At 42.0% G+C, this 14800-nt stretch overlaps 1 protein-coding gene across 1 annotated transcript in view; it reads left to right on the plus strand.

Annotated features, from left to right (window-relative positions):
- The window catches only part of fus (FUS RNA binding protein), a 20805-nt gene extending 10367 nt beyond the window's left edge, over positions 1–10438 (plus strand). The window contains exons 8-15 of the mRNA XM_086290219.1: positions 2159–2194; positions 2748–2857; positions 3192–3321; positions 3576–3674; positions 3890–4028; positions 4228–4325; positions 7575–7719; positions 8387–10438. Of these exons, the coding sequence (XP_086146345.1) occupies positions 2159–2194; positions 2748–2857; positions 3192–3321; positions 3576–3674; positions 3890–4028; positions 4228–4325; positions 7575–7719; positions 8387–8426 (797 nt within the window). The 3' untranslated portion in view covers positions 8427–10438. The remainder of the gene's footprint in view (positions 1–2158; positions 2195–2747; positions 2858–3191; positions 3322–3575; positions 3675–3889; positions 4029–4227; positions 4326–7574; positions 7720–8386) is intronic.
- The last annotated feature ends 4362 nt before the right edge of the window (positions 10439–14800 follow it).

Consider the following 14800-nt stretch of genomic DNA (forward strand, 5'->3'; position numbering starts at 1 on the left):
ATCAGAGTGCTGACTGTATCACTGGACTGGACTGAGCCAATCAAGAAGCTTTTCAAACACCAATCTGTGATCAGACTCATAACATCTTTTGAATAATTCAGTTGGTGAGAGTATTTTTTTGGAAAAGTTAGAGCTCTTATTTATTCAGATAGAAACTTCATAATAAACTTGCTTCTAGGATGAGTTTTGTTTGTTTGTTTTAAATCCTGACCTTTAGATTGATGTTACGGCACTTCTTTTTTTTTGGATTGTTTCAGTAGGGCTTGGCCTTGTTTGCCCAAACTACTTGGAGATGTTGACTGGGATTCCTGCAAATGGCGAGACCCTGTTGTAGAAGGGCTGTAGTAATCTAATACATACTTACTTAACTCGAACTTTCTTTAAAGATTGTTGAGTAGTTTATTGTAGGGTTTAATCTCCCAGGCTCTGATTCTGCACCGTCCTCAGTGTGGATGGGATCGAACACCATTGTCTGCCCGCCTTTCTGCAGAAAACTTTGGAATCAGTTTGGAACAATAGAACAAGAGGTACGGATGCTTAGTCACATCCTCAGATGTGGGTTGATCATATAGAAAGGTGGGCGTGCTTTAGTATAATTAAAATAATCACTGGTTATGTGTTTAGTGTAGGAAAGTCCATATCAAAATTCTCACCACTGCATCTGAGAATAGATGCTCATATTCAGGCTTCTGGTTTTGGTCCGTTCTGATTCTTCCAGTTTACTCATTGCTGGGGTGGGATGTCTTTAAGATCCACAACATCACAAACATCACAAACACCAACGAGGGCGTATGCTTTCTAATGAAAAATCTTCAGTTTAGCTGCAATGTAAAGTTTTTTATTGTGCTTATGTGGAAGAGATGTAATAGAAAAAAACGTTTGTATTTGAATTATTTAAAGAAATAAAAGGTCATGAAGTCATTGACCCCTTGGGCATTAACTTAAGGTTTTCCATCCAGCCAATAAAAGTTCAGCTATCTGCGACTACTGATATAATTGTGGAGAGGGTGGTGTCTAGTTTCCTGATTATTTCCTCATAAGATTCTCAGGGAGCCAATGCCAGATGCTCCACCCTAACCGATAGTTGCTTAATGTCAAAGATAGTTGAAAATGAGCTCAGTGAAAAATAAACTGGAAACTGAAATCTTGATTTTTAGCTTGGGACACTGATGCCTGCTCATGTTAGTTACGGATCAGATTTTATTTTCTATTTTGGTTTTTTTATTTTGGTTTCCTCAGTGAGTTGTGCCCAAAGACTGGTTCTCCTTGTTTGCACAGCCACAAACTAGAACAATATATTAAAAAAAGCCCCCAAACTAGTCTTTTAATGTCAGATGGACACGAGCAGATCTGCTCCTGCAGGCGGTTTGCCTTTGGCGTCCGATAACCAGTCCCGTGTTTGTTTAAAGAGGGAGCATTGAGCCCAAGTTCCTTTCAGAAAAGTGACGGGACCTGATGCACTGAAGCGCTTCGTAAGGTAATGTCTGAAAACCTGCACAGGTGAAGATGGTTTTCTGAGCGGGTTCAATTGTCAGAATGGCAAACATGGCGTTCGTGTTCCCAGGACGTATGTTTGAGCAGTTTGCAAGAATCCTTTGTTGAGCTGTGGGAAAACTGAAGTATCCAATGGGATCAATTAATGACATGTAGGGCTGTTCCATAGAAATTAAAACAATTGTGTTTCAGTGTGTTTGACTGGTTCAATGATTCTGTAATGTTGGTGTTAAAGAAAACGCTTCAACATGACTGCAGCAATTCTTAAAAAACCCAACATGTAAACAAACCACCTTTAAGGCTCTTTCCAAAGAGTCTGCTTGTTCTCGTTGGAGAAAAAAAGGACCAAAGCCAATGCACAGAAATAGCTACAAGGCAGTATCTCAATAAAGTGGACGGTTGTGTTTTTTACACTTGTTCCTGGGACTTGGAGCCACTCGCTGACCTCAGTGGAGCGTGATAACGATGACGGTGAAGCGAATGAGCCGAGACATGAAAAACGTTCAGACAGATAAACCTAAAGAGAGTTTGATAGTAGTGCTGGATATACCTGTGGGGATGAGGTGTGCATGAAATGAATTAACTATTAGTTAGACCATTGTTTGTGTGTGATGGAACAGCTGACCTTTTCCACACCTAACATCTGTTTGTTTTTGTCCTTAAGGACCAAGAGAACCAGGACACGGAGGATCCGGCTTCAGTAAGTGTTTCCTGTTTTCTTTGTTCAGCTACCAGCAAAAGCCAGTTTCAGTCGTTGGTGTGATGTCAGTCTGAGAGATGAACTAAAGCCAATAAATTCAGAAGAAACGACTACAAATATTTCCTCCTATGCCAAGAATTTACCAAGACATGGTTCTCTTGGCTTTATAATTGGCAGACATTTTTCACTTTGTTTTAGTTTTCTTCCGATAATAAAGCCTACATTTACTGAGCACTTTTAGAGACACTTCTAGAGAATTAAGCCTTTTGGTAGTTCCTTTAGCACAGAGGTCTCTATCCCCTGTCCTCGAGAGCTGCAGTCCTGCAGCTTTTAGATGCGTCCTTGTTCCGAAACCCCTGAATCAAATGAAAGGCTTGTTGCCAGGCCTTTGCCAAATTTGATGGTATGCTGCAGAGCTAATTCAACAATTTTATTCGCCTGTGTTGGAGTAGGCATGCATGTAAAAGCTCCAGGACAGTAGCTCTCAAGGACACCCCTGCTTTACGCCATTGTTACTGCTTGAATTACATCACTTTATATGATTTTCTAACAGTGCAGGACCAGGATAACTCTGATAACAACACCATCTTTGTGCAAGGCCTGGGAGACGACTACACTGTTGAATCAGTGGCTGACTTTTTTAAGCAGATTGGGATCATTAAGGTAACATATTGATTTGTGTTTGGTCAGTAATCAATAAAGCATTTATTTGGATGTGTCATGTATAGATGACTGGTTAAAATGGTAAAGAAGCGCCGGCTTGATGTTAAAGTTTAACAAAAACTGGAATGAAGCCATTTTCTTTCTTGGTTCCCCGATCGCTCGTCATAAAATCTTATGTTACACTTCAGAAAAAGAAGAAGAATTTCATCATTTGGAATCTAAATGAATTTCTATCCTTTAGTCTGATTTCCATGGTAACACACAGCACCTGAACTGTTGTGCTGTTCACAGTTCTGGTCCATGGACTTTCATCCCTTTCCTTCTGTCCTCTTAGGTAAACAAGAAGACAGGCCTGCCCATGATCAACCTGTACACGGATAGAGAGACGGGGAAGCTGAAGGGGGAGGCCACGGTCTCCTTCGATGACCCCCCCTCAGCTAAAGCTGCCATCGAGTGGTTTGATGGTGAGTTATTACCTCTGAGCTTTGGCTTCCCCACTGTTTGAGTTTCTGTTGGTGGTTTAAGTGGTTTTATAAGGTTTGTATCTGGAAACTAGGCTTTGATGGAACTGACTGCTAAAGTATAAGACAAATAAGGATTATGTTGAACTGTAACTCATGCAAAGCTACTGTTGGAAAGTCCAAGAATATGGAGCTAGAAAGGATTATTGATTTCATACCTCATATCTGATCCTTTGATATTCATCGCTTTACTCCAGGTAAAGACTTCAATGGAAACCCAATCAAGGTGTCCTTTGCCACACGCAGAGCTGACTTTGGAGGCCGAGGAGGCATGAGGGGAGGTAGAGGGCGAGGAGGCGAGTCACTTTCTTTTTACTTTTAGTTTTATAAAGTGAAAAATTATAACCTTGTAAACAGCAGTCGGACCACACGGTGCACTTCACAGGTGAACTTTGAGTCGTAACAAAAATGCTCGTTTACTGTTTGCAGTGAATTAAAAAGCTTCAGCCTCGCACTGAACCATCAGTCACGTGTCCCGCTGACAGATGCTGTGGCGTTTTCTTCCGTGCAGGTCCGATGGGCCGTGGAGGGTTCGGAGGCGGTCGAGGGGGAGGTTTCCCAGGAGGCAACGGTGGCAATGGAGGGGGAGGAGGTGGTGCCAGTGGTGGAGGAGGGCAGCAGCGAGCCGGAGATTGGAAGTGTTCAAACCCGTGAGTTTTGATGACTCCTCTATGACAATAAATTAGAATTAAAAACACAACAAAAACATCTTGTACAATGATTGCTTAAAATATGATGCCAGATGTTTTAGTTTTGCTCAGTCTTACCTTTATTTAATGTAGTAATCTTTCTACGGATCTGTTATCAACATATAACAGTTCTTCTAAAGTCTTCCTTTCTTCTCTTCAGTAACTGTGGGAACTTGAACTTCTCCTGGCGTAATGAGTGTAACCAGTGCAAAGCTCCGAAAGCTGAAGATGCTGGTGGGATGCCCCCCATGGAGCGAGGTTAGATACACCTGGATAAATATTAGATAAATAAATAGGTGAACATTTGTTGACTCACAGAGTTTACTCAGACACTTAAAAAAGGCTTTATGCGTTTAACCGGGCACGCTCTGTTTTGCGTAACTATTTCTAAATCACTGCAGAACTGGGACCATGTAAGCTAGCACAATAATTTGTTTTGCATATGAAACCGGAGGAGTTGCGCTTACATCTGATGCCATCAGCTTGTCCTCAGTCACGGTTTCCTTCCACATAAAGCTTTGCAAAACTGCATAAAAAGCGCTTGCAGCAACAAAAACATAATATTCCAGAAACACGCTTTGCCGATCCCATCAGCTGTTCGTAACACTTCCTACGTTGGAATATAGGTCAGCGCGAACTTTTGCATGTCCGCCATTACCTGCCCGAAACCGGAAGTGACGTCATTTTCATGGAAATTTTAGTTTTTTACCCTCGGGGCCTTATAAGCCTGTACTGGTGTTTTTAAAAGTCATGTTTGACTTTTCTGAATAGTTTCTGGGATGCTTAGAACTCAAATTGCAGTGCTGAACATTTATTTTGATGCAGATGCTGTTTCTTTGCAAATTTGCAGTATAATATTTATTTTTGTTTTTCCTGCAGTATATAAAAATTAGTGTATCTCAAAAATAAAACTATGAAGACACTCAAAATAAATTTCCTGTTGTTAGAAACTATTTTGTGCAACTTTTTTGCATTTACAGTTTTGAGGGATAAACCTCTTAAATTTCTCCAAGTAGAAATATATGTAAAAAAAACAAAAACCATTTCCAATTTTTGTAGTTTATTGCACATTTTTGCAATTTATGTAATTACTATGCACTTAATGCAGACATATTATCAAAATTTGGGCTGTAACAGTTGTATTGATGTATAGCAACTTGAAATGCTCCCACAAATGGCTCCACAGCATGTAAAAGTATAATATAAGCTCTGGCGGACTTGGTTCTATGGTAGGTCTTAAAGGGTTAAGGTCAAAACATGCATTAAATAAATAAAAACACATGTAGTTATTATTAAAGTGTGTAGTTGTTCCTGTTTCTGCTTCACCCACGCTGTCACGAACGCCAAACAGCGGAAGCAGAATTTTCCAAGTGAGCTGACCTGACTTCCTGTCACAGATCACAGTTTTGAAATAACTTTCACGATACCCTAAAAGTTCACTTCAGTTAAATTCCATTCACTGTTATTTATATGAATCACGGTTCTCTCAAGGCGCTTTATTGTTTGAGGTCGACCGTACAATAATACAAAGAAACCGAGAAAACGCCAACAATCATATGACCGCCTGTGAACAAGCGCTTTGGCGACAGTGGGAAGGAGAAACTCCCTTTTAACAGGAAGAAACCTCAAGAGAGAACCAGGCTCAGGGAGGGGCGGCCGGTTGTGGTGAGGGGAGGAAGACAGTACAGAAGAAGAGAATTAGCAGCCACACGTGGAGGTAACTTTACTTCCTGCCGACCAAACGCTGTTCGATCAGCTGGTTTTTAAGTGAGGCGCTGTTTGGGTATCACTGTCTCCTGTAATATCACAGTTTCAGTTCGTGCCTCAGTTGTTTTACACTCAGAGGATGAACAACAGAAATCATGCGATCACATCGATCGGATCACGAACAAAAAGAGCACGTGCAGACTTTTATTATGGAGTGAGAAAGCTGAACATGTTGTTATCGTTCGTGTTGTTCAGTCGTTCTGAGTGTTTGTTTTCAGTCTGACTGAAACAGAAGCTGAGTGTGCCCTCCGACCCCGACGTTCGCTCGGCCGGCTGCTTTGTTGTTCTGGAGTTCGTCCTAAAGCCTTTGTCTCGGCTGCTTTCAGGATGTACTCTGTGTACACTTCTACTGCTTGTGTGTTTAGCTGTGGGAGCTTTCTGTGGTTTAGCACAGCTGTAGTTTACCTGATCAAAGAGAAGAGCACGCAGACATGTGTCCGCTCATTTTTATTTTTTATGTATTCTGCAGTTAGATATGTGATAGGTGGGCGGGCTGTAGATTAAATCATGTTTTATTTCATGTCATTGTCTGATGATATAAAATCTACTGAGATCTGCTCTCTGAGCTCTACTGATGGCTGAAATGAGCGATGACAAGTGAACGCGCGTTAGCATCAGTATTTATCTCACGCAGGTCATGTTCGTGAGATAATCTTGAACTATTTCATAAATGTGGCTGAAGAACACATGCTTGCAGTGGAGCGTAGCTGCTTATCGCTGTTTCTGGATTACCGGATTACAAAAGCAAAAAGAATGAGGATTCAGGTGACGTAAACTCCTCCCTGAGATAACTGATCTCCACACGAGGCGGCTGCAGGACAAAAATGTCTTCTATTTCCAGTAGTTGTTACATTTGGAAGTAGTGTGTTTGTGACTTGAAAACAAGTTTACATTTGGTAATTTTTAAAGTTTTCTCGTCGTGATTTTAATGATAAGCGCATCCTGGCAGACTCTGGCGACCACGTTTCTACATCTGCATCAGGATGGTCGACTTGTACTGTGCGATCGCGTAGTTCTGATGACTTTGTAACACGCAGACACACAGTTATGTGCTCAAACACACACACAGCAAGAATCAGAATACTTTATTAATCCTTACAGAAATTATGTAAAAATTCTGAGTAAGGAGAAAATAGCAGGAGCAACTGAAACAACCTGCAGCTGCCGTTTGTCACATGCAAATGTATTCTATGATGCACGAATGATTAAAGAAAACCCAACCTTTTTATTAGCAGTCGTTTAAAACAAGCTGCAGATTCAGCAGAGGAAGCTGTTCCAAAGTTTAGGAGCTTCTTGATTCAACAAAGAACGAGGAACCGTTAAAACTCTGATCGTAGCATCTGAGCAGCCTGGACACGCTCTGACCTTCTGAGTTGTAAATGTAATTAATGATATTTGAAAAAAGGGGAATTTCATCATTCATAGTTTATCTAAGATGGAGAAGAAGAACAGGGTGACCTGTGAATGTTTAAGACATCTCAGGAGGATAAACTTGTAGCTGTGAGGTTAATATTTCAGCATATTTTACTTTGCTGTAGGTTTACATTAGAGTAAAAGATTGCAGATATTGAATGAATGATTGCATTAAATCATAACAGACACAGTGCGGTTTATGAAGGAATCCTTCTGCTCTGTAGTGGTTTACTCTGGTTTCCTGTAATCACTTATATGTGTACAGCAGAGAAACATTTCAGTTTGGTGAGTCATGCATTCCCGCTCACCTCATTTGTTTCCTGGCAGGAGGTTACGGAGGAGGCGGAGACCGCAGAGGGGGGTTTGATCGGGGCGGCTTCAGGGGCCGCGGCGGCGACCGCGGCAGCGGAGGCTTCAGAGGAGGCCGAGGAGGCGAGCGGGGAGGATTTGGCCCCGGCAAGATGGATGTGAGGTGAGCAACAAGATGCACGGCAGCTCTGTGAGGCGGCGTGCCCGCGTGTACGTCAAGTGTTTTATGGTTATTCATTTGGAAATCGATGAGTAATCATGACAGTTAACCCCTGGCCTTACAGATGTTTCCAGTGTCGGTGGAGTCAACGACACTTGCACACACGACAGACAGCAGGAGAACTGCTTTAAATGATTATAGACACACACACGTGGGAAAACAGATGTCATCAATCATAAACTCGAATTTTACTCACAGCAGATGTTCAAACTGAAAATGAACCATTTAAATAAAATCTGAGCTCCTGTTTCCCAGTCTGCAGGTTCCCCTCTTCTTTTCATGGAGCTCATGCCGCTCTGAAACCAGCACTGACGGAGCCTTCCCAGACGTGCCAGCACTTTTAGCCTGATTTGGAGTGTTTTGACTGTAAATACACGAGAAACAGGTTTCACGGGTTAAGATTTGGTCCCACTGATCAGATTTTTTAAATTCATTTCATTTAAAAATCTGTTTTGTTGATTTTGAAATCATTTATTTATTTCTTAGTCTGAGTATTGACTTGTTGAAGTCCAAGCTCAGCAGTGCCTCTGTGGTTTGTGTTGACTTGGAGAAACTCGACCGCTGGCTGGAAACTGCACTGATGTTTTATGTCTTTGTGTTTGGTTTCCAGGGGCGACCGCAGGCAGGAGCGGCGGGGCCGTCCCTATTAGCCCATCCCGGCCGCTCGCATGACGACCTACGTGTGCACAGGTGTCCGTGCAGCCCGCCCCTCTCACCTTTTATATCACTCCTTATTCAACACGTGACTCTCCCTGTGTTAGTGTTAGCTGTCGTGATTCATCCACACTGTCTGCTCAGCGGGGCGTCGTTTACCAAAACAAGCTTCAACATTTTAATTGATCAGATTTTATATCTGCCCGACTCTCCGGGATCATCACCGCTCTGTTCAGCTTCACGCTTTCACTCTGTCAGAGTAGCTTTGCATGATTCCCAGCTCAAAATATTTATGTCTGAGACGTGAATAAAGATCATCAGCTGGCGTCACTATCTGTCCAGATTTTCAGAGAAACGTGTGCTCAAAGTGAGTACCGTTACCGGTGTTTTGATCCCTGCTGATGAACGCGGCACCTCCTCCTGATGTTCGGCAGGGTCAGTGAGCGACGTACGACGGCTCAGACCGTTTGGGATCAAGAGGCACAGATGCCACACCTGCCCGCTGATGCCAGCTCATTCTGATCATGGCCAGTGTGCGATGTAAACGAAGCCCCGGCTCTACAGCTGTGTTCAAGAACTTTTTACTATTTATTATTGGTGTTTTTGTATCGTGCTCGTGCTGCTTTTCCAAATGAAAGTGTTGGCCAAGTAACTCGTTCTTCTGTGGTTCTTTTTCACTGTGATGCTTTGAGAAAACCGGATCACTAAACGCTCCAGGCTGATAGTTTCAGAGGCTTCGAACAGATGAAGCAATTCCAGTTCTTAGAAATGTTGGATCAGTGTCAAACATTTCTTTATCCACCTCAAAGACTCCCGGTACTGTCAGTTTGTTTTTTTCACGCCTGGATCAACCCGTCGATGTTGCTCGTCCACTTGGCACAGCTTTGAATCACTGACTCAGCGCTCTCGTCTGCAAAATGTTTAAGGAAGGAGAACGTCATCATCTTCAGAAGATCTTGTGAACTTTTTAATTATTTTCAGTTGAAATAGTTTCCAGATTTTTATTTTTTTTACTTTAATAGAGGGTCACATCATCTCCTCCTGAGACGCAGCCTGATCCTTCTGTTCTAAGTTAAACACATAATTATAAAATCTGATTTAATATATACACAGAAATGACGCTTAAAGACATTAAAAACTGAAAAGGACCCAAGAGCAGTTCAGTCAAAGGCCTTATTAAATGTAATAATATTAAAGTCAGCTGGGGGACCAAATCGATGCAGTAAGTGAAGTAAAGCAAAAAGATTGATTTTAACCCACAAGAGTTTAATACCTGTTCTTAGAAACCTACAGTTGTGTATGATGAAGAGAAGCCGCACAGAGGGCTCGTTACACACAGCAGGGTAGTAATAAATGCCAGGTTGTAGTGTGGTTGGAGATCAAACCCACATTATTCTGTTACAGCCCCAAACTGCAGACATGATGGTGAAACATAAATGAAGGACCCTTCATGTCTCAGCGAGGGCTGTTTTACATATTTTGTTGAAGACTGCAAAGACAACCATCAACATTAACTGGATGAAGCCCAACGCTCTTCCGATAGCTCGGGTACAAAAGCTGTCCTCTCTACCATTATTGAGGTAGAAAGTCACCTGTAAACTTACCTGTAACGACAGGTTTGTTCTGCCTACAGTTTATTTATCAGCATGTACAGGGAGTGCAGAATTATTAGGCAAGTTGTATTTTTGAGGAATAATGTTATTATTGAACAACAACCATGTTCTCAATGAACCCAAAAAACTCATTAATATCAAAGCTGAATGTTTTTGGAAGTAGTTTTTAGTTTGTTTTTAGTTTGAGCTATTTTAGGGGGATATCTGTGTGTGCAGGTGACTATTACTGTGCAGAATTATTAGGCAACTTAACAAAAACAAATATATACCCATTTCAATGATTTATTTTTACCAGTGACACCAATATAACATCTCCACATTCACAAATAAACATTTCTGACATTCAAAAACAAAACAAAAACAAATCAGCGACCAATATAGCCACCTTTCTTTGCAAGGACACTCAAAAGCCTGCCATCCATGGATTCTGTCAGTGTTTTGATCTGTTCACCATCAACATTGCGTGCAGCAGCAACCACAGCCTCCCAGACACTGTTCAGAGAGGTGTACTGTTTTCCCTCCTTGTAAATCTCACATTTGATGATGGACCACAGGTTCTCAATGGGGTTCAGATCAGGTGAACAAGGAGGCCATGTCATTAGTTTTTCTTCTTTTATACCCTTTCTTGCAGCCACGCTGTGGAGTACTTGGACGCGTGTGATGGAGCATTGTCCTGCATGGAAATCATGTTTTTCTTGAAGGATGCAGACTTGTGTGGAGAAGTTCTGGCAGGTCATGGGCTCGTATTCTAATCTTCTTGGAGAGAAGTTTCAGTAATCATGTCCTGACTCTGGAGTTTCAACATCTCTAAAAACCTTTGGGAAAAATTTTAGGACTTATCCAGATCAGTTTAACTGTACAGATAAATATTTCCCAGAGGAACTACCTGAAGTTCTGAATGAAGTTCTATCTGTCTATAAGCTAAAAGGCTCCAGAAGGAGTTAGGAAGACAAAGGTGGGAGAAATGGTGCCATTATAAGTTGGTGACCTGTCGTGGGTGTGCCCTGCCTCTCGCTCGATGACATCGCTTTGTTGGATAAGCAGAAGAAGATGGATGGAAACACAGGTGTGAACAGTTATTTTAACCCTTTAGCTCCATTCACCGCTCTTCATTGAGGACTCGACGAGCGACCCCGCGGTACTCTGGTTGTTCCTGGAAATGACATCTCTGCTTGGAGGATCGCACATGGGCAGAGGAATCGAAGAAGAGGAGGGATGACATCAGGTGATGAAGACTACCCCACCACCTCGAACATTTTCATCAAAGAAATACCTGGAGCACACCAATATGAACAGACTGCTGCTTAGAGATGTGGATCGATAAAGTAAAGGGGACTCACAGAGGCTCAGATCCCTGTGCTACGCCTCCGCCTCCCCCCGTCAATTATTTGAATTTCAGCTACACCAGTTTTCTTTACAATAATGTAACTCGTCTGTAAACTGTTTATTTGCACATTTTATTTTATTCTTTTTAACTTTTTATTTAGTAATTATTGTGCTAATAAACAACCAAACAAGCAACATATTAACATTCTCTGACATAAGACCATTTAGAAAACACACACACACACACACACACACACACACACACACACACACACACACACACACACACACACACACACACACACAACAGACCAAGATTAGGTCAATAACATGTCGTGGGGAAGAGTTATGGCTTCGTGCTACAATGTTCCAGAGTTCTGGTTCATATCCATCTTCAGTTGAAAGCTTGCTGTCATTCTGTGTGAACTCTTTTCAGTCTCTGTTTCATTGTGTTACGGATGGTGAGCTTGTTTGTTTCACAGTTATCATTTTCTTAGCTTTTAGTTCAGACTTTACTTCTTAGGTTAAATTCGTAATTTATTCTGTACATCGTTTAGACCTTTGTTCATCTCTTATCTATTATGTAACATGCACGTCGTACTGTGTATGATTGTGTATGTGACAAATACATTTGAATTTGATTTGATTTCGTATGTGTGAGTTTCAGTTCAGTTCATGTTCTCGGTGACTCAGTCTGATATTTCTGTTTCTAAATTTCATGCGAGGTTTAAGATAAAGACGTGCGGAGGGAAACACTTTTGACACAACACGATGTGCTCAGTGGAAACATCAGCGTTTCACTCGTTCTGAAACACTTCCTGTTCATTCGTTGATTCTGGGAAACCTGATGCAGTTTGACCAGTTTATTCCTGACTGGGCTGCAGGCCTATTGTTCACAGTCCCCAGTGTGCAGGTCCCGCTGTCACTGCAGATAAATGAAGCATGGAAATTAATTGGTTTCATTCACAAAGCAGATGTTTGGCCTTTTATAATCTCTGGGTGAGTCACAGAAGATGCTTCCTTAAACGATCCCCCCAAAGGCCATCCTGGATCCTCGTGCACATTTGAACCTTATATCAGAAATCCTGCTTTCCACAGATTTACAGGAATGTTGTTCTGTTAAAGACGTATGCTGGGAAGGCTTATCTGCTTTTCCCGATTCTAGTGAAATAATGAGGTCTCAGAAACTGACTCCCATTGTTTTGGTTTTATTTCACAGTCGCCGACGACAAACAGACACAATAGAGACACAATAGAGCTCACATACTCTGTGCTGCTCGTAAGTGGCCTTCAAGAACTCAGCCAATCAGAAGAAAGCCCACTTTCTTAAAGAGACAGGAACTAAAGCGGCTTGTTTCAGACAGTTTCAGTCCTTCATGAGTCCTCCTTTAATCCCTTAACATAATTTTTTCTTCCTTGTTTCTTTGTTCAGGATGAATTTGCTGCCATTGCTGCTTCTTGTCTTCAGATGGTTTTTCAGTCATCACCTTTCTCGTTGGTTTCAATTAATTTCTTGTAATAATTAGCCTGCAATAATCCATAATAATACTATAATCGTGTGCTGACTCTCAGATTGCTCATATATGTGAAAAACGACCTGCAAACATGGAAAATCTGATGTTGGTGTAACGGACTTGAATGTTACCACCGTCTGCTGCTTATTTTAATTTACTTTAACCTGACTTTAGTTAAAATAGAGTATTTCTACATCATTATATTATTGATAAACAATCGTCTGCTGTGTAAAATTGTGAGTAAATGTGTAAAGTTTGACGTCTGAGTTGATTTGGAAGGAAATCTGAATTATCTGAAGCATCAGGTCAAACTGCGCCGTACAAAGTTGAAAGGAGGCTGTGTGGCGTTCAGCGAGAATGTTGACAGGTGAGATTCACCTGATAGCAGCCTGTCGTTGTTCTTCCTGATAATAGGACTTTTAAAAATGTTCCATTACCCTTTACTGTTTATTTTACGTAACTGTGCAAATATTTATTCTGATCTGAGTGAATAAGGAAAAGTGCTGAAGACTCATTGACTGATTTATTTCAATTCGGTGCAGGAAATAGTTTAACCTAAATCTAAAAATACTATCATGTAATTACACCACATTACAAACGAAGTAACATTTATTTTCTGATTCAGTGTCAAGTGACTTAACAAACAAGTAAGACGGTTTTAAAAAAGGCCCAACAGCGTCTTCAGTTTCTGAAGAAGGAGCTGCTGATCGTCTTCTACCGCTGCTCCATTGAGAGTGTGCTGCACTGCATCTGTGTGTGGTTTTCCAGCTGCACTTCAGAGGGTCATCAATATGGCCCAAAAAATCATTGAGCATCCTCTTCCCTCCCTGAAGGACCTGTACAGTACTCGCTGTGTCAAGAGGGCACGCAGCATCCTACAGGAATGTACACACCCAGGACACCGGGTGTTTAAGCTGCTGCTGTCTGGCAGACTCAATGACAGCTTTTACAACACAGCAACAGCCCTAATCAATGCAAACAGCTGACCTGATTGGATACCTCCCTGGACTTTTTAAGTTACTGTGTCGTGTTGTTTTCTGCGTCGTGCAGACGCAGGACAGTTTCCAATTTCTTTCTACTATTGTACTCGGTATGACCGTGCAATGATGATAGAGAGTTATCTGTTATCTTTCAGAGGTTGTCACCATGGCGTCCCTCAGGGCTCCATTCTTGGCCCACTTGTTTTCTCATTGTGCGTTTTGTTCCTCAGGTTCAAAATGCAATTTTTCATTCAAATATGACAAGCTGTATCACAACAACAAAAGTCTCACTAGATAGTCTGACTAGAACAAAATAATTTCCAGATAGACCTGCTCTATTACCTACCATGTTGAGACTTACCGCTCTGAAGAGTCTGATAATTCAAGTTAAAAGATACAAAAAGGCAAAATATGTATATATTTTACAAAATGGTCTCAGGAGGAGGTGCTGGCTGTCATATTGTGGTCTGGGATGTGGGGCCTCCCTCTACTGCAGATATGGAGGCGGTCTGCTTGCCTCCACTCAAGAGAGAAGGGTTACACTTCCTGGGTCCGGGTACGGGTTGCCCCTCTGGGGGCAGGGGTACCTGGACCTGGGATATAGAGTATGTTTGGGGAGTGTGAATGTGTGCACAGTGTCTATTTGTGTCTGTCTCCATGTGTCGGATGAGTGCCGAGTATTTGTTTGTGTATATGGGGGTGGGAATGCACCTTTGTGTCTGCGTGCGCCTGTTCGTCTGTGTCTATATGTCAGGTAGGGTCTCAGACTCCGCCTCTCTGGGAACATCTCAGGCTCTCCGAGGTTTGGAGGCCCATCTCCCCTCACCACACTCCCTGCCGGTGGCTGATGCCCTCAGACGTTGGTGTGTTGGTGGCTCTTGGTGTCTGGGGCTGGGTGCTCATGTATGTACCGACTCACTCCTGGTGGCCGATTGGC

This window comes from Aulonocara sp. 'chitande type north' Nkhata Bay, linkage group LG4 (genome assembly GCF_057382095.1).
Source record: "Aulonocara sp. 'chitande type north' Nkhata Bay isolate Kocher_YH1m ecotype deep benthic linkage group LG4, A_spYH_male_GT1.1, whole genome shotgun sequence".
Taxonomy (NCBI): Eukaryota; Metazoa; Chordata; class Actinopteri; order Cichliformes; family Cichlidae; genus Aulonocara; species Aulonocara sp. 'chitande type north' Nkhata Bay.